We start from the raw sequence: 20,836 nt of genomic DNA, 5'->3' as shown, positions 1-20,836 counted from the left end.
AATAAAAAAATACCTTCAGGGTAGATATGGAAGGGAACAAAAGGAGGGTTCCTGGGATCCTGAAAATTTTTTCTTTCTAGATGCTGGTTCATGGGTGAGTTCCATTTGCAAGGAGTCAGTGAGCTATAAATCTAGGATACACGTACATTTCTATTTGTTATGCCTCCAGAAATTTTTCAAAAACTTTCCTGGTCAAATTCTTTATATAAATTTCAGTGTACATTCTAAGCACTTGGGAAAACATTATGACAAGGGTCCTAAAAATTACAGTTAGCAACATAACAAAAAAAAGTACATCCCACAAATTGATAATGCCAGAAAGTATCTAATGAGTCTTACTTGATTATCAGAAATTTGTTTGATAAGTGGATCCCTTCGAGCTTGTTGAAGAATATAGAGGCGAGCCTCATACTTTCTCATGAGCTCCTCCGTCTCTTCCCTGTGGTCATCCCACTGAAGGCTGTCAATAATCATGTCCTCCAGCTGCTGCTGTCTTAACTCCACACCATGCTGGGTGCTATCCCACTGGTTCTTGACCTTTTCCACTGGAGGAGGTATTATATATATTTTTAAAAATCCCAGAAAGTAACTATCAGGAAAGGGAAAAAATACCTGATACCAAATTCATCACAAATAAGGTTATATACAGAAAAGAGAAAGGAGACAAAATGGTACATACATTTTAAAGGAATTTTATTATGTGTGCCACACTGTATGACTGATATATTTCTGAAACCATCCTTGAAGAAAAAATCTTGAATTAAACTCTATTTTAAATGCATTAAAATATCTCACAATAAAGATACTATTATAAACTGACAAACTAAAAATTATAAAGAAAATAAATTCCTACCTAATTTATATTTACAGAACCTGGTTTGAAGAAGGCAGATTTTAACAGTACATTATGATAGAACTTTATGACCAAAGATATAGTCATTTGTCATCCTCTAAGGAAGTATTGATTTTAAAAGAAAATAAAATACTTAAGAATACTTTCCACATTTGTTTTACTGTAGCATGAAACCTCTCTAAAAGGAAGTGTTTTTATATATTCAAGAGAAGTGCTAAAAGTAAATTAGATTCAAGTTCTAGGTACCCAGCAGTTTTTTATTATAAAAAAATCCATATTGGCTCTTTTCCTCTCTCTTTTTTATTGTTTCTATTTCTCTTTCTTTCATTCTCTGTTTCTGTCTCTTTCTCTTTTCCTTTTCTCTCCCCTACTTTCTTTCCTCTTGTATTTTTAACATGTGTCAAGGAAAAAGAAATCTAAGGAAACTTAAACTTTTGATTAATTACTTCAGGGGCAATTCATGATTTGAACTGAAGTACTAGTAAGCAATAACTTTAAATATCTTCAACAACCCATTCGTAATAAGTAGGTAGAAAGTTAGAAACAAATTTCTAGAAGATGCCTTGTATGCCAGAAAGACTGAAGGGCTATAGTTAAGTACCAGGCCAAGAAGAACTTAACTAAAAAATAACATTGCAGGGCTTCCCTGGTGGCGCAGTGGTTGAGAGTCCGCCTTCCGATGCAGGGGACGCGGGTTCGTGCCCCGGTCCGGGAGGATCCCACATGCCGCGGACCGGTTGGGCCCGTGAGCCATGGCCGCTGAGCCTGCGTGTCCGGAGCCTGTGCTCCGCAACGGGAGAGGCCACAGCAGTGAGAGGCCCGGGTACCACAAAAACAGAAAAACAAAAAAAAAAAATTGCAGCTAGGTCATCATGAGACCTTTCGGTAAAATTCTTCAAACAATACTGGGTTGTAGTAAACCATAAGAGCTTTCAGTTTAAGACTGTTCAGAAAAATGTAAATTATACTTATGTATAATAATTCTAAAAAATTGTTCAGTGAGATTATTTTATGCTGTCTTATCCAACAGTTTAAATAAATTGCTTACGTTTTAACTTAGGGAGAGGGAAAATTTATTGTAATGGTTTACTTGTCAGTTACAAAGTTACATAAAGTACTATAACTAATAGAATCCTTTAATACTGAACAAATAAAACTAAAGATATCAAGTGACAGCAAGTATCAGAGGTTTATCATAAAAGATAAGCAAATTATCCTATTCATTGGAAATAAGTGCAAAAAGCAAGTTACTATTGGTAGTACCCTCTGGCTGAGGGTGGTTTTTCATATAATGAATAATGATATGGACCATGGAGCCTCTATACCAGGAAAAATTGAGAGAAAAAAAAAGAGGGAGTTAAATTGAAAAAGGAAGATATTCGGGAGAAGAAAACCTTAAAGCAAACTTTGGACAGAGAGGAGGGGTGGAGGAAAAAACAAAAGATGGTAGAAAAAGCAAAGTGGAGAAGACTTTGTAAATAGTTTGGTGTCACCAAAGCTGAGAAGCTCCTTTGCCATGTGATGGGAAACAGGGTCACTCCAAAGTTTGATAGGCAGAAGCAATCCACCAGTTAATAAAAAAATAAAAATTAAATAAAAATTTAAAAAACGGGGGAAAGAAAGAAAATGGCTTACTTAGTAAAAATAAACCAATACTGTGACACACTAAAAGTTCTCTGCTAACTCATCTCTTATAATAACCTTGTTGCTGCAATATTTATTTTGAAATCAAAACAGTTTTTATAGGGGGAATAGCTGACTTTCCTTCAGAAATATTAGACTAGGTAATAAAATACCTTCCAGTTTATATTCTGCCACAAATAAATATTTATTAAGGAACTAATTGGTACTGGGCCCTGGGGGAGGCCTCAGGGCCAAAAAGGGGTATTTACAGTCTATGGAGGGGAGAGAGAATTAACTGTGAGATCTACAACGAAATTATGGGGGAAAAGGTCACAGCAGGAACTAAAGACAGAAAATACAGTTCACCAGAGACTAAAAGAGGGTGGGAGAGACTTCACAAAGGAGGTGACATTTTAGCTGCTGAGTAGAATTTCACCTGGGGAGAGGCCAAGGAGAAAAAAATGTGAATAAAGGTAAGGAGACTAAGAAATGTCAGGGCATTTTAAAGAATATATACAATACAGAACAGTTACAGACAGTGCTGAGGGCTAAAGAGAGAAAGGGAGTGATGAAAGCAGACAGTGATTGCCCCTATGTGACATTCTTGAGAATTTTGACTTTGTTTGGTATGTCATACAGATTTAACGGATGCTTTTAAGCCAGAAAGCAAATTTGAAACAGGGAACTTTGTTGTTGCTGTTTTGTATTTACTTTTTGTTTTGTTTTACTTTGTATTTAACTAAAGTATTCCCAACTTCGTGCCAGGCACACAGGTGTATAGTAACTGCTCAATAAATATTTTTGGAATGACTTTTGAGAAGATGAGTTAAGAGACACAGTAAGATTTGGTTTCAGTGAATATAACAGAAGAATGGATTTGCATTCCTATGGGTTTCTCTAACTTTTGTATTTTTTGGTTCCTTTAAAAGAAACTCTAACTTAAAAGAAAAAAGCTTCAATGTATCAGTAATTACTTAAAAGTAATGATATTAATACTTTAAGGAATTCATAAGGGAATTATGACAATGTTCACAAAAAATAAAAAACAAGGGAAAGCTATTTTATTAATAGAGTATCAAATATCAAATTATCAAATAATATTAATTTCTGGTTGAATAATCTTCAAAAATGTATGTGTGTGTGTGTATGTGTTACCATTTTCAGGGAAAGTGAATGATGATATATAATTTTTTTAAAAACCTACATTTTTCTGTGATTGCTGTTCTCACATCTGAACTGGAAGCTTTATTTTTCAAATTCTGTGCCAATGTAAAAACATAATCAAGCTGAGGATGGCGCTGTTCTAAGTCAGCCTTTGTGATCTGTTAAGACAAAATGAGTGTTAAAATAGATTAATAAGCCATATGATAAAACAGTAACAAAGCAAAATTGGTGTGTTGACATCAAACTTGTTGTTTTCCTCCTATAAGAGATAGTGATGCATCAGTGATGTAGTGGAGAAAGTGCAGGAATTGAAGTCAGAGGTCCTAGGTTCAAGTCTCAGCTCTCCCACTTATCACCTGGATCACCAGGCAAGGCACTTTACCTCTCTGTGTTTTTATTTTCACAAAAAGAAATAATAAAATGCTTGCAGTTCAGCTATATCAACTCTGAGGAAATTAAACGAAGAAAATCTCTTTGAAAACTAAAAAGTGCTTTTTCAAAACATCAGTAGTGATGTCTGCAGCTGATCCTTTGCATTTCTGTCCTACATCAGATATGAACATAAATTAATGGCATCTACAGGGATGGAGGTAAAGTATTAGAAAAATCCTAATTGGAATAACTGCAAATTAAATAATCTTAGACATGAAAAACTGCTGCTCTAGAAAGTTTGTGTCTCTTAGTACTAATAAATATGGGAGAAAAGTTAGCAATATCAGAAAAATGGTGTGTTTTAAGTATAGAACTAATAGCCTTAAAGATTAGAAAACACAATTTCCAAAGATTCTCTCCCAGCTCTTCCTCTGTGAATTCACTAATTTTTCAGATTTCAATTACTCCTACAGTGTCAAATATTATCTCTAAATGGCTTATTCACAACTTTTAATCCTGAATCGCAAAGAGACAGTTCAATGAATGCTGATCATTTCCTTCTAAGGGGCAAAAGGGCCTCTCAACACAACATATTTGAAACTAAATCAATCAAACCCTCATCCACATTCCATTTCTTCTGTTCCTGATTTCTGCTAATTGCAATAGCGTCATCTCAGCCCCTCAGCAAAGGCTTTTCTCCTTGTTTTAAGCATCTCTTGCACAATTCCCAGTCTTCTTACTCAAGCAGAGCATTGTTATCATCAGTCTCCAGCCACAATTTAAAAAAGAAAAAGGGAAAAACAAGATGCTTGGCAACTGCTTACAGACTAAACGTCCAAAGAGCTTTGCGTGGTCTACAAGCTCCTTCGCAATGTGAACTTGAGCTGCCTTTGCTCTCTTACTTCCTACTACACCTCTTTCCTGCACAATTCTTGACCCAATATCCTTCATGCTCCCCACCTCATGTCTTTATTCACCCTGGTCCCTATACCAGGAATGCCATTTATTTTGTCTCTAAATGTCAAAATCCCATGTAGTCTGCCTTTGTTCACTGTGGATGTAATCCCTTTCCTCATTCTGGCTCCCCCTTACAGGTGGCGTGTACCTGTCCCGCAGCTTTTATTAGACTGTGCCTGGCCACACGTTTTTAATATGGGAATAAAACTGATACCTACCTCACAAGATTATTAAAGTGAATGAAATAACACATGTAAAATACTCAGAAAAATACCTAGCATACATTAAGCACTTAATAAGTGTTTAGCAAGAGCTGTTATTATTTCATGGTTCATTCCCAGTTTCTATCTGGTATATTCTTTTCAATATCCCTAGACAGCACACAGCCCAGTACCAAAAACTCACTGAATGTGGAAAACAGAACTTTACAAATTGATAGTAGATGGCATATGTATAGAAATAAAACTATAGTCAGGAGATTCTCACTTAACGATGTCAGCAATTAAACAAATAAGCTCATTATGAAATATAAGTTGAAAAGGCGCTTCAACAAATTATTCTCCATGACACTAGGCATTAAATGTACCATCAGTTTACATTTACAGTGATGTGGCTGGATTTATGATACCAGTTTTAGATCATAAAAATACAGTGACTCCACAGCTCACATTGTTAAACCTGTTCTTACGAAAACAGCACAAATGCAAGAAAAGCTTTACTCATCAGAGCTAGCCCAGGATGGCTGTTTGACAGGTCAAGAATTTTTTAAAGCTCATTCTCCCAGAGTTTAAGATAAACAAAAGTGATCCAAACAGATCTTGGTGCTTCCATGACAAGCCTTTACGCTAGGTACCTACTTTCATTCGGGAGATTGTCTTATTGATCTCTTCTACATCCCCGACAGTGACAATGTTGGACTTCAGCATCTGGTCGATCAACACCAGCCAGTCGGCCAGTTCTGTTATCGTTTTATCCAGATCAGCAGGAACTGAAATTTCTGAAGTACGAGGAGACTGAACAGGAACATCTGATGCAGATGATGCTAGCCCCACCTTTTGGACGCTGGGATGAGCTGAAATAAGAAACGTAGCAAAGTATCAATAACACAGCAGGATAACCTGACTGTGGTGATGTAATGGTGACATGTATGTGTATTTATGTAAAATTTAGCTTAAGGAAAACAATTGAAACAGGTTTTTATTTTATTTTTTTATTTTTTTTGCGGGCCTCTCACCGCTGCGGCCTCTCCCGTTGCGGAGCACAGGCTCCGGACGCGCAGGCCCAGCGGCCATGGCTCACGGGCCCAGCCGCTCCACGGCACGCAGGATCCTCCCGGACCGGGGCACGAATCCGTGTCCCCTGCATCGGCAGGCGGACTCTCAACCACTGCGCCACCAGGGAAGCCCGCTTTTTATTTTTTAATACTGAAATGGCAATGGCATTTCCTGAATTATCTGTATGTTTGTGGTTGCCATAATGGCAATTAAACACACAGTCTCACCATATTCTAGGGCAGCAATAACTCAAAAGTAACTAATGCTGATATCAAGAGAAAATAAAATAAAAACTACATCAACCATGAGAAAATTAGGAGTGTTATTTTATTTTGTCAAGATGTTTTTGCTTTAATTGTAAAGCCAGCTTATTTGTAATTTTCTGTTCTTTTTCACTTCCCTTTACAACATGAGCATTTGTCCCTTTTAATAAACATCACTGTGAATACCTATGTAATAATCTATGTATACAGTCTCTAACTTTTAGTTACCTCTTTTCCTACAGCTGGATACTTAGACTGCTCCGGAACTTTTTTACTTTAAAAAAGAGCTTTCATATATGGTCAACTAATATTTGACAAGAATATACAATGGAGAAAAGATAGTCTTTTCAGTAAACGGTGCTAAGATAATTGAACATTCACACATGAAACAGTAAATATGGACCCATGTCTTACACCACTCGCAAAAAACTAACTCAAAATGGATTAAAGACTTAAATGTAAGACCTGAAACCATGAAACTCCTAGAGGAAAACAGAAATAAAGCTCCTTGACCTGGGTCATGGTGTTGACTCTTTGAATATGCAACAAAATCAAAACCGAACAAGTGGGACTACATCAAACTAAAAAGCTGCTACACAGCAAAAGAAGCCATCAACACAACAAAGTGAAAAGACAACCTACACAGAATGGGAAAAAAAATATGTGTAAACCGTATATGTGATAAGGGGTTAGTATTGAAATGTATACATATAATTCAGACATAAGAAATGAGAAAATCCTATCATTTTAGACACCATGGATGGATCTTGAAGGCATTATGCTAAGTAAGTCAGACAGAGAAAGACAAATACGTATGATCTCATATATGGTATCTAAAAAGAAAAAAAATTCATAGGAAAAGAGATCAATCAGACCTGTGGTTACCAGAGGTGAAGGGTGGGGGGAGAGGAAATTGGAGAAAGGTGGTCAAAAGGTACGAACTTCCAGTTACAAGATAAACAAGTACCAAGGATGTAATGTACAACATGAAGACTATAGTTAACACTGCTGTATGATATATAGGACAGTTGTTGAGAGTAAATCCTATGAGTTCTCATCATAAGGAGAATTTTTTTTCCTTTTTTCTTTTTTTAACTTTACCTATATGAGAAGATGATCCATTTATGGTAATCACTTCACAATACATGTAAATCAAACCATCATGCTGTATGCCTTAAACTTATACAGTGATGTATGTCAATTATTTCTCAATAAAACTGGAAAAAAACTGGGTGTAAAGAAGCATAGAACTTAACACAGGTGCAGCTATAGCCATCTGTCAAGGATATTTAAATTCCTATCACAACACTGCATCAGGGAACATAAAGAATAATATTAAGGAAATTCAACAAAAGTGTTTTTGCTCTTAGGCTTTGCCTACTTATCATCTTCTAAATGAGGTCTCTTGATATTCTTTTTAAAATTTCAATATCCCTCAGCACACCTGATTTCCTCATGTGCTCCACGGCCAACCTCAGTGGTACAGTCTCTCTTACACTTCTCTATTTTTCTTCCAATATAGCATGTATTTCACTTATTTATTATGTGTATTTACTGATGAATCCCTGACACCTAGAACTACACCTGGCACATAGTAGGCGCTCAATAAATATTTGTTGAATTAAAAAAAAAAACTTGCAAAAAAAAAAAACAACAACAAAAACCAGAAAAAAAAAGAACTTGCAAGAAGTATCTTTTTGTGTATCCTTTACAGTTCTGATTGCCACCTTAGTAGAAATTTCCCAAAACAGAATTACTAGGTTAAAAAATATGTAAAAATTTAATGTATCTACTACTGATTGCCAAATTGTTTTCCTTAAAAGTTGGAAATTTAGACTTCCAGCAGTGTGTGGAACTTATGAACATCCTGCATCCACACAAAATTCTATCTCTGCGGACAAACACACATCTTTCACCATTGCTTCCTTTCACGTCCTTTTGGTTACCAGTGAGGATAAATATTCTTCATGTTTGGTAATCAAATATGGTATAATTTATAACTGTATGTGTTCTTTATCTGTTTCCTTATCAATTTGGATGAACTCCTTATGCAAGAAAGATAAACCCTGTCACATTGCTGAAAACAATCTTTCTATTTTAGGATTTAATTTGTTTTCTTTCTATCATATAGATGTTAACAAAGTTCAGTTGAGCAAATCCATAAATCTGGCTTGGGGGACTGTTTTCTCAGAACTTACTCTTGTCTTCTCCAAAGGTTTGATATGTATTTTCTCTATATTTTTTGCTTGTATGTTTTTGTCTTATTTTGAACAGTGGGAGACTGGTAATTGTTTTTCTTTAATTTTTATACAAGAGGTGGTTGAATTAATTATTAGATCTATCTCGACCCACTTTAGCATAAGGTATATTAAATGAGGCTTAAATAATTTTCTAAAAAATGTAGTCAATCTGTAAATTCAGCACAATATAAAAAAAAATCCCAACAGGTTTGTGTGCAACTTAACCAAATTATACATTCAAATTTTGATTTTAAAATTAACATAGGAAAGAAAAGGGCCAAGAACAGTCAAAACATTTTATTTTTGATAGAGGGTCATGCCTTACCAGATATTTAGTTGTATTACTCAGCTAATGATGAATGATTAACCTCGTGTATTACAGATCCAGACATTCAAACAGACCACTAGAAGAGAACAGCCACAGTGCGTAGGTGGCAGAGAAGCCTGACCTTGGCAGAGACTACGTTATAGATCAATGAGGAGGAATTTACTGGTCAATAAATGATGCTGGGAAAAGTGGTGACCCATGGCTGCAGCGGGAAGATGATGGGACAGATTTTGACCTCACATGCACCTTAGGAAAATTAATTTTCAGTGGAATTAAGGATATGAATATCCTTATGCATATGGATATGAAAACTAAAATTGTAAAATATAGAAGAATATCTTTATGACTTCAGAATAATAGAGGATTTCTAAAATAAATCACAAAAAGGAAAGCTATTAATAGATCATTAATGTTTAAGAATTCTGAAAATAGTACCACAAATAAAAATTTTAAAAGCCACAGTTTAAGGGAGAAGGTCTTTGCAATGAACATTCCAGACAAGGAATTAGTAACAAAAGTAGTTTTTTCAAACTCAAAAAAAACATCAACCGGGCTTCCCTGGTGGCGCAGTGGTTGAGAATCTGCCTGCCAATGCAGGGGACACGGGTTCGAGCCCTGGTCTGGGAAGATCCCACATGCCGCGGAGCAACTAGGCCCGTGAGCCACAACTACTGAGCCTGCGCGTCTGGAGCCTGTGCCCTGCAACAAGAGAGGCTGCAACAGTGAAAGGCCCGAGCACCGCGATGAAGAGTGGCCCCCACCTGCTGCAACTAGAGAAAGCCCTTGCACAGAAACGAAGACCCATCCCTGCTGGCGCAGTGGTTGAGAGTCTGCCTGCCGATGCGGGGGACACAGGTTCGTGCCCCGGTCCAGGAAGATCTCACATGCCGCAGAGCGGCTGGGCCCGTGAGCCATGGCCGCTGAGCCTGCGCGTCCGGAGCCTGTGCTCCACAACGGGAGAGGCCACAACAGTGAGAGGCCCGCATACCACAAAAAAATAGAAGACCCAACACAGCCAAAAATAAATAAATAAATAAAAAGCAGTTTCTTTAAAAAAAAAAAAATCAACAATCCACGGAAGAGGAAATAAGAAAGACAATAAACATATTTTTAAAAGGCTCAAGCACACAGGTAATTGAGGAAACGCAAATTAAAATGAAGTGTCCTATCTCCACAGGTCACAGGTTCCAAATGTGATGTCTGGGGAGCTCTGGGTCCCTAGAGACCCTTCCAAGGGGTGTGGATGCCACAACTACGATCGTCATCATAATAAGTTATTTGCCTCTTCCTGCTCATTCCTTCTCAAATGTAGAGTGGCGTTTTACTCAAGGCTACATGACGTATGATATCACAATAGAGCGAATGAAGAAGCAGATACAAGAATCCAGGTGTCTTCTCTTATGGCAGAAATTTAAAGATTTTCAAAAATGTAATGTCATATCACTTTTCTAATTTTTTTTTGTTTTGGAAAATACACTTTCTTATGTTAATATCTTATGAAATATATTTTATTAACAGAATGTTTTTTATTATTGTTATTTTAACAACTTAACAAACAAATAACTTTTGAAATTTCTCGGTTTTACTTTCTAATTAGGTAAATATTGATAGACATAACTCACACAAACAAAAGGTCTTTGGGGGTAATCAATAATTTTAAAAAGCATACAGCGGTCCTGGGAATAAAATGTTGGAGCGCTGGAAACAACGTAGAACAATGAGAAGCCTCACATTCAGCTGGTGGAAGGGTAACCTGGAACAACTAGTCTAGGCAGCAGCTAGCAAAGTAAAGTTGCCCGTATTCACCACGATCACCCCAGTGATTCACCACCACATACCCTAGAGAATAGCTCATAGTACATCATTCTGCCCGATCCTCACTGTCACTTTTTGTGCTTCTAAAAAATTGAAAACAACCTAAATATTCATTCACTGTTTCATCAAATATCTATTAAGAACTTATAATGTGCAAGGCACTTGACTAGATGCTACAGGTATGGGAATGTGTAAGACAAAGGCCTTGACCTCGCAGAGTTTGCATTCTGGTGGGGGTGAATGGATATACGCCACGAAGTAAAACCAATGCAAGAAGTTGGAGAGAAACAGGATGTATCTTGGAGAGAGATGGGATGTATCTGACATAGGGTGGTCAGGTCAGGAAAGGCCCATCTAAAAAGGGAATATTTGAGAAGAGAACGAACGAAGTGAGTGTGTGAAACATGCAATACCTGAGGGAAGGACATTTGGGTAAGAAAGAAAGAAGAAACAGCAAGCACAAAGACCATAAATGGAAATGTTCTTGGCATGTTAGAAACAGCAAGAAGACCAGTGTGTTTGAGGCAGAATGAACAAAGGAAAAAGTGATAAGAAATGGGATTACAGAGACAGGTAGCAGACAGATCATACATGGTCTTCTGGACCATGATAAGATTGGAGAACTCACCTATGTATGACGGAAGTGATTAAAAGATTGAAATCAAAGGAGTGACATCAAACCTGTTTCTAAAGCATCACTTAGCTGCTATCAGAAGAACAGATTATCGAGGAGTGGTAAGATAAGAACAGAATCAGGACAGTGAGTTAGGAGAATTGTTCACTTCAAAATGTCCCCAGAAAACTATTTTCCAGTGTTCTCACCTTGCCTCTTCCCTTGCCTCCAGCAGCATCTGGTTCTACTCTGGTCCCAGGAAAGGCTAAAAGTCTCACCTCCCATGAGAGGGAATGCCTTGCACACACTGGGCAGTGAAATATGTCTTGTGTTTAGAGAAGATGTTCTTTTCAAATGATTGAAAGCAGAATAAGAAATCACAACTGCATTGTGTTTTAAATAAGTTTTTCTAATTCACATACAATGCTTGTAATCATAAAATTTTGTTATGTACAAAAAATTTTGTAAAGAAATAAACTGTATCTTACCAGCAATTCTTGTCTGAGCAACAGAACAGGGTTCCTGGATGCGTTCCTTCAGCGCACTAGGCACTTCTCTGCATATCTAGAGCATCAGGCCAAACAGAAAGAGAAGGATAGTATATAAATAAAGACAATTATATATTCTGAAGAGGAAGCGTTCTTCTAAATGATAATGCCGCCGCTTTCCTCCCCCTCAGCGCCTAAGCTTCTGTGTCCACTTTCACTAGCCACTATCCACTGCAGTCTTGCTTGACCCCCAGCTCCACCAGCATCAAGAATGTCCTCCAGTCCTTAACTGCCTTGCCCCTTTGCAACATTTAATGCTGCCACTCCCTCTCCCTTGAATTTTGTTAGTATTCTACAATCTTGATTTTACTCCCACCTCTCTGACTGATCTTCTAAGTGTCCTTCCCCAGCTCATTTTCCTCTGCCCATCCACCAAACACCAACATTCTACAGGGTAGGATTTTTGGTCTTCTAACCCTCGATACTGGCCTCTCTCCCTGGGTCCTGGTTTCTAATGGTTTCACTTATCACGCGGAGTTTTAAGAGGCTGAAGACTCCCCAAAACGTATCTTCAGTCCAGCTTTCCCTGTCAACTGTACATTCAGACGTGTCCAAATATGGATTCATCACCTGCCTCCTTGACACTCTCTTCACAAAGTTGTCTAATGACTCTAACTATTTTTCCAGATCAGTTACCCTGATCTGGATGGTGGGCTTTGCTCAGAGGAGTTACGTGATGTCCTGATGTCCTAAGCATATCCATCCTTGGGTTCGCTCCATCCATCTCTGTGGTGCAGCTATAGTGATCTTTCAAAATGTAACTTGTTTAAAACCCATCAACAGTTTCCCACTGCTTTCAAGGTGGTGAAATAGCTTCAAGACGGAACTTGAATTCCTTGTGATGCATGGTGAGGCCCCCAGGTCTCTGCAAGCATCTCTTGTCCTTCCAATTCATATTGAGCTACTTCCAGGACCCAGATTCACTCTCTGTCCCCTCTAGACCCTTTCACTTACTGCTTCTTTTCCCTGCAATGCCTTTTCCTCCATTCTCCATCTGACCAATACTCATTCATCTTTTATCATCTTAGCTTGGATATAATCTCCACAATATTTTCCAGGGTTATCACCCAAAGCCAGGTAGGTGCCCTACCTTTATGTCCCCATGGATACCTCTTTGTTATAATTGTTTATCTACTTGTCTCACCCACAATAAGCTCTTTGGGTTAGAAGCATTTTCATGCTCTTTACTGTATTCCTAGCTCGTAAAATGGTGCCTGGCATAAAATGAGAGTCTGGTAGAAACCTATTAAGTGAATAAATAAAAGCATGAATGAATGAAATATCTCAGATTAGTATTTCTTAAAATGTGTTTGTTGAAATTCTCTACAGAGTAAGCATTGCTTCATCTTAGACATTCGTAATTCACATAATTAGTGTAAAATCTATGTGAAGTCCTGTGATAAAGGAAGGTTTGGCTCTGTCTAACATCGTGCTCCCAAAGTGACCACCATATCCTATTCTACACAATACCCATTGACATCCTCTGTGTTAAATAAATACATGTGCTCTGATTGAATATGCACACGCTGAGTCTGGCATGTTTGACACAGGGCCAACAAGTCTGGAAAGCAGCACAGGGAGAGAGAGTAGCAGATGAAGTCAGAGAGATAACAGGAAGCCAGAACATGATGAACCTAATAAGTCACAGTGAGGACTTTGGCCTTTACTCTGAATGTGATGGATACCATTAGCGGGCTTTGTTCAGGGGAGTTACTTAAACTGAGTTATGGGGAGTTTTGGGGTTTTTTTTTTTCTGTGGTACGCGGGCCTCTCACTGTTGTGGCCTCTCCCGTTGCAGAGCACAGGCTCCAGACGCGCAGGCCCAGCGGCCATGGCTCACAGGCCCAGCCGCTCCGTGGCACATGGGATCTTCCCGGACCGGGGCACGAACCTGCGTCCCCTGCATCAGCAGGCGGACTCCCAACCACTGTGCCACCAGGGAAGCCCCTGAGTTATGTTTTAACAAATACTTTGGCTGCTTTCTTGAGAAGAGACTGACAAAGGGAAAAGGAGGAAACAGGAAGAGTAGTGAAGTGGCCATTGTAGGAATCATACAACAAGAGATGACAGTGGCTTGAAACAACTTAGTGGCCACGGGGTAGTGAGAAATGGTCAAATTTATGAAGTTTCGCAAACCTAAGAAAAGCCGAAAGAATTGCCGAAGGAACACCCATGTGCCACTCAATACGTACAATTGTTAAAATTTTGCTGTATTTGCCTTATCATGTATCTAGTCATCTAGCCATCCATTCAAACCGTCCATCAAAGAGACAGGTATTTTGAAGGAGAAGCTGGTGCTAGTGACTCCAAGGTTTACGTGTTTGTTTGTTTTTAATTGAGATATAATTCACATGTCATAAGACTGAGTCCAGGGTTTTTGGCATAAAACACAATAAGGATGTAATTACCAGTAACTGAGGTGGGAGAAGTATACTAAGGCACAGGAGGGAGGTGGAGATCAGGAGTTTGACTTTGTATGTTAGTCTGAGATACCTATTAGACACTGAAGTGAAGATGCCGAACAGGCAGCTGTGATGAAGTCTAGATAATGAGAGAGTCCAGGCCAGAGATACAGATGTGTGAGTCATCAGTAACAGTAACTCATCAAGACGGTAATTCTCAAGCAGAGAGGCTAGATCAATAAAGCACCTAAATCATTAGATATAGAATGAGTGCTATCATTTTAAAAGGATAGAGAGGTAGGAAAATGACTGATATGGGACCTATCCAAACCAGGGCAGAAACATATCCATTCAATGTCCCAGACAGACCTCACACTCTGTTATGGTATGTACCCAAGCCAAAATATACAGAAATCTATTACTTTATCTACCTCTGTTTCAACTGCAAAAAAAGTAACAGTATGCGAGAAAGGACTTTATCTTAGTCATATTTGTAGCCACATACCATTACATCCCACGTGGAACCTAGTAAATACGTGTTGAATGAATAAAATCATTAAAAATAAATCTACGTATGTGAAAAGTCACATGCAACATCACAAAGTTATTTTAATGCTTTCATTTTCAGAGTATAATTATTAGCACTTTATTGCCTAATTCTAATATATACTCAATATTTAATATAGTATATAATGTATAAATCTCCTAGGCCAAAAAAATTCCATGTAAAATAAGTATTCTTTGAGAACATGTGCTTCCATCCATGACAGATGAAAAAAATATAATTATCAATATTAGTAAGCATTAATAAAATGTGCCCATATTTGGGTATACTTAAAGGTAAAACAGTTGCCTGTTTCCACTTCTTTAACAACAAAATCAGTAAACATGAGGAAGGTGTCGCAGTAATTCTTAACACACACCTTATTCCACGTCGAATTTATAGTTCTCAAGCTTTCTGAAATTTTTTCTCTTTCATGTAAACTCAGACTTTTATCTGAAAGCATTTCTAATTCAGTTCTATTCAGCCATTTGAGTTTTTCAGCTTGATCATCCATCTCCTGGATTAAGTCCTGAAGGAGTCAGAAGAGGGGTATGGTTAAAAGGTTGTCATACCAGGAAAAGATCAAGAACTGTATTAGGAATCTCTTTGGGAAATACAGCAAGTTCCCTACATATGAACCTTCAAGTTGCGAACTTTCAAAGATGCAAACACGCGTGCCAGCCCCTGTGTGCCAGCTGTTGTGCTGGACTACTGTACTTTTCAAGGTACTGCACTGTAAAGATTAAACATGTTTTATTTTTTGTGTTTGTTTTTTATGTACATATTATCTGTGTGAAAAGTATTATAAACCTATTTCAGTACAATATTATACAGCCAATTGTGTTAGTTGGGTACCTAGGCTAACTTTGTTGGACTTACAAACAAATTGGACTTACAAATGAGCTCTCGGAACAGAACTCCTTCGTATGTCAGCAACTTATTGTACTCCTATAAATGTGGACCTTTAATTTCTTAAATGGAAATAAACTTCTAAGAAGCCTGAACTTATCTTAACAAACTGTAACTAATTTGGGAATGACCTCCCACCTTCAGTGTGCATTGTGTGTACATGAACTACTGCCCCGACCCCCGTCTCTTAACAGGGTCATATTATATCATATTTACATCGACAACTTAACATTCTGTTCTTTGCTGATAAAATTATATCTATTCTAATGAAAGGCCAAAAAAACCCCAGAAACAACAGGAGCATTTTATGCATGCATCTCTACCTTATCTCTACCTACCCTAATATACTGTCCCATCCCCTGTGACTGCCCCCAAATTGTTTACAAAAGGCATATTCCAAGAAAACTATTGAAATTTTTAGATAAGACAGGAGCAAGTTTGTTAGATATTTGTCACATTTTGAAAAGAAAACTTAATAATTGTTTGCCATGTACTTTTCATCAGTATTAAAAGTTTCTTTCCCACAATACCTCAGTCATACTCCTTTAGAAAAAATCTCTTATCAGATTAGTGGGTATCCTTTTAGGTATACTTTGTTGCACCCAGATGTGTGTATCCACACTCACACACAATTTCTTTTTGTTTAGTAAAAATGTGAGCACATTATGCTTATTGTTCTACTACAAGTACTTTAATTCTTAGCACAAAAATATAAAATTTGTGGATATAAAAATGTATGGATATTTGGGTATATTAACATATCTATATATTTTTATGTATTTTTATATGTTGTATACCTATACAACTATAAACAATTCTTGTTGGTTGCAGATCAACAAAGAAAATTTGATTAATACAACCGTGATGCTAAGTCCATAGTAAGCTGCAGTGAGTTACTCTCAACTCACTTTGAGTCTTCTTGTAGGATTCAGTTTTATAGATAGTAATCAGTAATTATCTTCTAAGTCCCAAAGCAAAAACCTATACTTCCCAGCATTATTATATTCTAAAATGATGACGTCTGTTTAAAATATTCCAAAAACCTTTGGTCCAATACTGAGACCACATGACTTATTACTTTTATGTGTGTGAAGCCTTACCACTGCAAGAATAAAATGACAGCTGCTCTTTAAAATTAAAATTAAAAAAAAAAAAGATATTCCTCTTTAAAGTTCACCACATTTACCAAAAAGGACAAAGTTTCTTCCCCTTTTCTTCTTCAGTCATGCAGTATCTTATTTGCAGTGAAAATATTCATGCATCAAAAAGCACTGGCAAATATAGAGACAAATAAACCACTTACTGTTAATTCTTGCAGGTTTTCTTCCAGCTCCGTGGTTGATCTTTTTTGCACAGCATTCTCGGCCTTTGTTAACCAACAGATAATCTCATCTAGTCTTTTTCTATAATCCATCACCTGCTTACTTTCTCCTTTTAACCTAAAAGATTATATTATTGAAAAATACTGAGAAAAAATATCCAGTTAACTAGAACATTATATATTTGCATTAGATATTCTGACTAAATATGTCATACACACAAAATAATTATTGTAATATGTATTAATTATTTTAATATGTATTCGTAAATGAGTGTTAATAGTAATACATATGTTCCGCAATACCAAAGATTATATGCAAACATAAGAATAAGATTTCTTCCTTCATTAAATTAAAAAACATTAAAACTAAATAATGTTGTCTTCTCTCATAGTGAAAACCTATATAGAAATTTAATACAAAGGACTTATTTTAAGCTAGATACCACTGTACAACATAATGGAGGTTTTAAAAAGAAAACATGAAAAATGTCTTTATCTAAAATAATTAAGGAAAAATACATAATTCTTTATAAGTACTCCATGGATATAGAAAAGTATCATTATATGACATATTATTCACGTTAGGTTGCAACTATTACTCTACTTTATTCATAGGAAAGAAAGAACAAGAACAAGGCAAGATACTGAGAATGGGAAATTTTTACAAATTTTCTTTTCTTTTACAAGAAAGACAAGAAAAAACAGAAATTTGATTAGCTCATTAAAATAAGTATTATATTTGAATAAAGCACCAAGTTCTAAAAAAAAATCTAGAAAAAACAAAGTCAAAGTTTTAAAGGCTATAAGGAAACAAATAGTCATATGAATATTAAAAAAAACTGCCTCAGTTACATCTTTTTAATGTTATAAGAATAACATTTATAATTATATAAACCATCTGTCAAAAGATGAGAATATGACTAGAACTCATATGACAAACAAGATTATGTATTTTTAAGAAAGAGTTTGAAAGCTATTTAGAGCTTGGTGGTGGTATCATTTTTATAGCTGCTGCTATTAGCTGCTGGTTTAAAAATAGAAAGCAATTTTTTAAATGAATTACATTATGTCATCCCTAATAAGAATTTACATTTTTTATGGCTATGACTTTTTCTTTTTAATCACAAATAAACTATTTTAATGTTTAAAAAACTGATAAGGGAAAGGGGGGAGGAATAAATTAGGAGTTTGGGATTAACATATACACAATACTATATACAAAATAGATAACCAACAAGGACCTATTGTATAGCACAGGGAACTATGCTCAATATTTTGTAATAACCTATAAGGGAAAAGAATCTATCGATAAAAAAGAACATATATATATATATATATATATATATATATATATATAAACTGAATCACTTTGTGGCACACCTGAGACTCACACAATACAACATTATAAATAAACTATTCTTCAATTTAAAAAAAATTAATGACAATCACTACAAAATCACAAGTTTTCATTTTTAAGTATCCATCAGGAGAGAACACTGCTTCAAGATTTAAAAAAATAAATAAATAAAGCAATAGTACAAATTGTTTAGACTACCAGTACCAAAACAGGTAATTTACCCTCTGTATGGAAGAGTCTTTAAATAACAACTTTGGAAACAACTCAAATAAGACCTTGTGTTTCAAAAAAAAAAAGTTGTAATTTAAATTTCCAATGTTTCATAATCATGACTAATTTAGTATTTTGAAAATATATCTATGAAGAAAACTAACATTACCAAGTAATTTCAATAAGACGTATTTGAGTCACACAAAATTTTCATCTGCAAACTAGCTAAATATAATCTACATTTTAAATGTTATCACTAAGTAAAAACAAGTTATAAATTCATGTTCAAACAGTAGGTAACAATTGCTCATTAAGGAATAACACCATAAGTTGCTGAACTGTGTAAATATTTAATGACTGGCACTCAAAACAAAAATAAATTGAGCTGTGTGTTGTTTCTCAATGACTGATAACAGTACGCATAATAAGCCCATAAAATTGCAAGGTGGCCCCAATTTGAGATAAATTACCACCTGAAGTAAAGTTAAACATGAATTTATGAAAACAAATATTGTTTTAGTTAAAATACAAGATGCTGGAGAAGAGATTCATTATTCTTTTCTCTTCCAAAAATTGAGCAAAACATGTATTAGCTTCACCTTGTTAGTCCCAGGAGCAATAATTACCACATTCCACAGAGAGCCATTTGAAATTGATTAGGGGAATTCCTGCAGTTATTGTTAATGCTATGCCAGCAGGTACATCTTTTTCCTTAAGACCTGAGAGATAGATCATTTTCAAGCTAGAAGGACTCTCCCTGCTGACTCACTACCATGGCACATAAATCGTATGGGACCTCAGCTTCCAATCCTGCCCCTGGTCCCCTGAAGCCTCCTCACCATCCAACCTTCACAGATTTCTTACCTGGCCAGACTATTTAATGCCTCCCACCTTGTCTGTTCTGTGCCTTTTCCCTACAAGACCATCCATAAGGGGAATTTATGGAAATTTGCTGTAAATGCTTCAAAACCAGCTTCAGGATCCCTCCCCTGCGATGCCTCAATTCCACAATCCATCACCCCTGTGTCTGTGACAACACTCTATCTTCTTAATAATGTGTCATTTAATCACATCAGATGATTTTTTCCTTTAAACATTTTCTTTATCTTAGTCTCTCTGAGTTCCTTAGTCATTCGTGTTTACTACGAATAGTCAGAGAATAATACTTTTTACAAACACCGTCTCCTTTAGTCTTCATGACACTCCTCTAAGAAGATATCCTAGTTTTCATTCACAGGGGAGGAAACTTGGCCAGCGAACTCTGAGGTCTTCCCAAGTTTTACAGGCGTAGTATTTAAGAGCATAAGTTAGCACTGTCACTAATTTTCTGTGAGACCCTAGACAAGTTACTTAACCTCTCCTCTCTGAGCCTCAGTTTCCAAAGCTGTACAATGGGTCTAAACAGTCCCCTCAGAGAGTAGTTGTGACGATTAAATGAGGCCAAACCCTGTCTCTTCCACATGGCAACCTCTCAACCAAGACACACAAACTATGATTTGACTCCTACCAAAACACACAAAATAACAGATGATGTTATTTTATAAAAAGCAGCCATAAGCCAAATATTCAAAGTTCAATATTTTATGTCATACTATATACTTGATAAAGTATTAGATTAGCCTTTAACATAAAAATAGCTTATCACTAAATTAATACATCATCTACAGAGTTAAAATTAGCAGGAAAAAAATTACCTGGGACTTTTTAACCCGAAACTATCATTAACCCGCTCCCCCCAAAAAAGGCCATTAATGAGATGAAATGTATTAAGTAGGAATCATCCATTAAAAATTGTCTCAAAACATAACTTCAAATAACTGTACAGTAATATATAAAATAATATGTGTAATGTTGAGTATTATATTCACTGGTAATCAAACGTGTTTGTAATCAGAAGACACCCTAATAAAATCTGGGGCATTGTAACATAATCTGACATAAAAACGCACAATAATACATTATATTTCTTATGTCACATAAATGAGGAACTGTACTATGTACTCAGCACTGACATATAAGGTATAGGACACCCTTAGACACCAA

At 36.3% G+C, this 20,836-nt stretch overlaps 1 protein-coding gene across 8 annotated transcripts in view; it reads right to left on the bottom strand.

Annotated features, from left to right (window-relative positions):
* The window catches only part of UTRN (utrophin), a 505,655-nt gene that overhangs the window by 259,651 nt on the left and 225,168 nt on the right, over nucleotides 1–20,836 (bottom strand). For all 8 annotated transcript variants that reach the window (XM_029224149.1, XM_029224150.1, XM_029224155.1 and 5 more), the window contains 6 exons: nucleotides 17,209–17,344; nucleotides 15,376–15,525; nucleotides 11,991–12,066; nucleotides 5,827–6,041; nucleotides 3,681–3,798; nucleotides 340–545 (listed from right to left, as the gene is read on the bottom strand). In XM_029224149.1, the coding sequence (XP_029079982.1) occupies nucleotides 340–545; nucleotides 3,681–3,798; nucleotides 5,827–6,041; nucleotides 11,991–12,066; nucleotides 15,376–15,525; nucleotides 17,209–17,344 (901 nt within the window). The remainder of the gene's footprint in view (nucleotides 1–339; nucleotides 546–3,680; nucleotides 3,799–5,826; nucleotides 6,042–11,990; nucleotides 12,067–15,375; nucleotides 15,526–17,208; nucleotides 17,345–20,836) is intronic.

Source organism: Monodon monoceros, unplaced genomic scaffold (genome assembly GCF_005190385.1).
Source record: "Monodon monoceros isolate NGI ecotype Baffin Bay Population unplaced genomic scaffold, NGI_Narwhal_1 Super_Scaffold_15, whole genome shotgun sequence".
NCBI classification, from domain to species: Eukaryota; Metazoa; Chordata; class Mammalia; order Artiodactyla; family Monodontidae; genus Monodon; species Monodon monoceros.
This window is presented reverse-complemented; position numbering and strand designations above follow the sequence as displayed.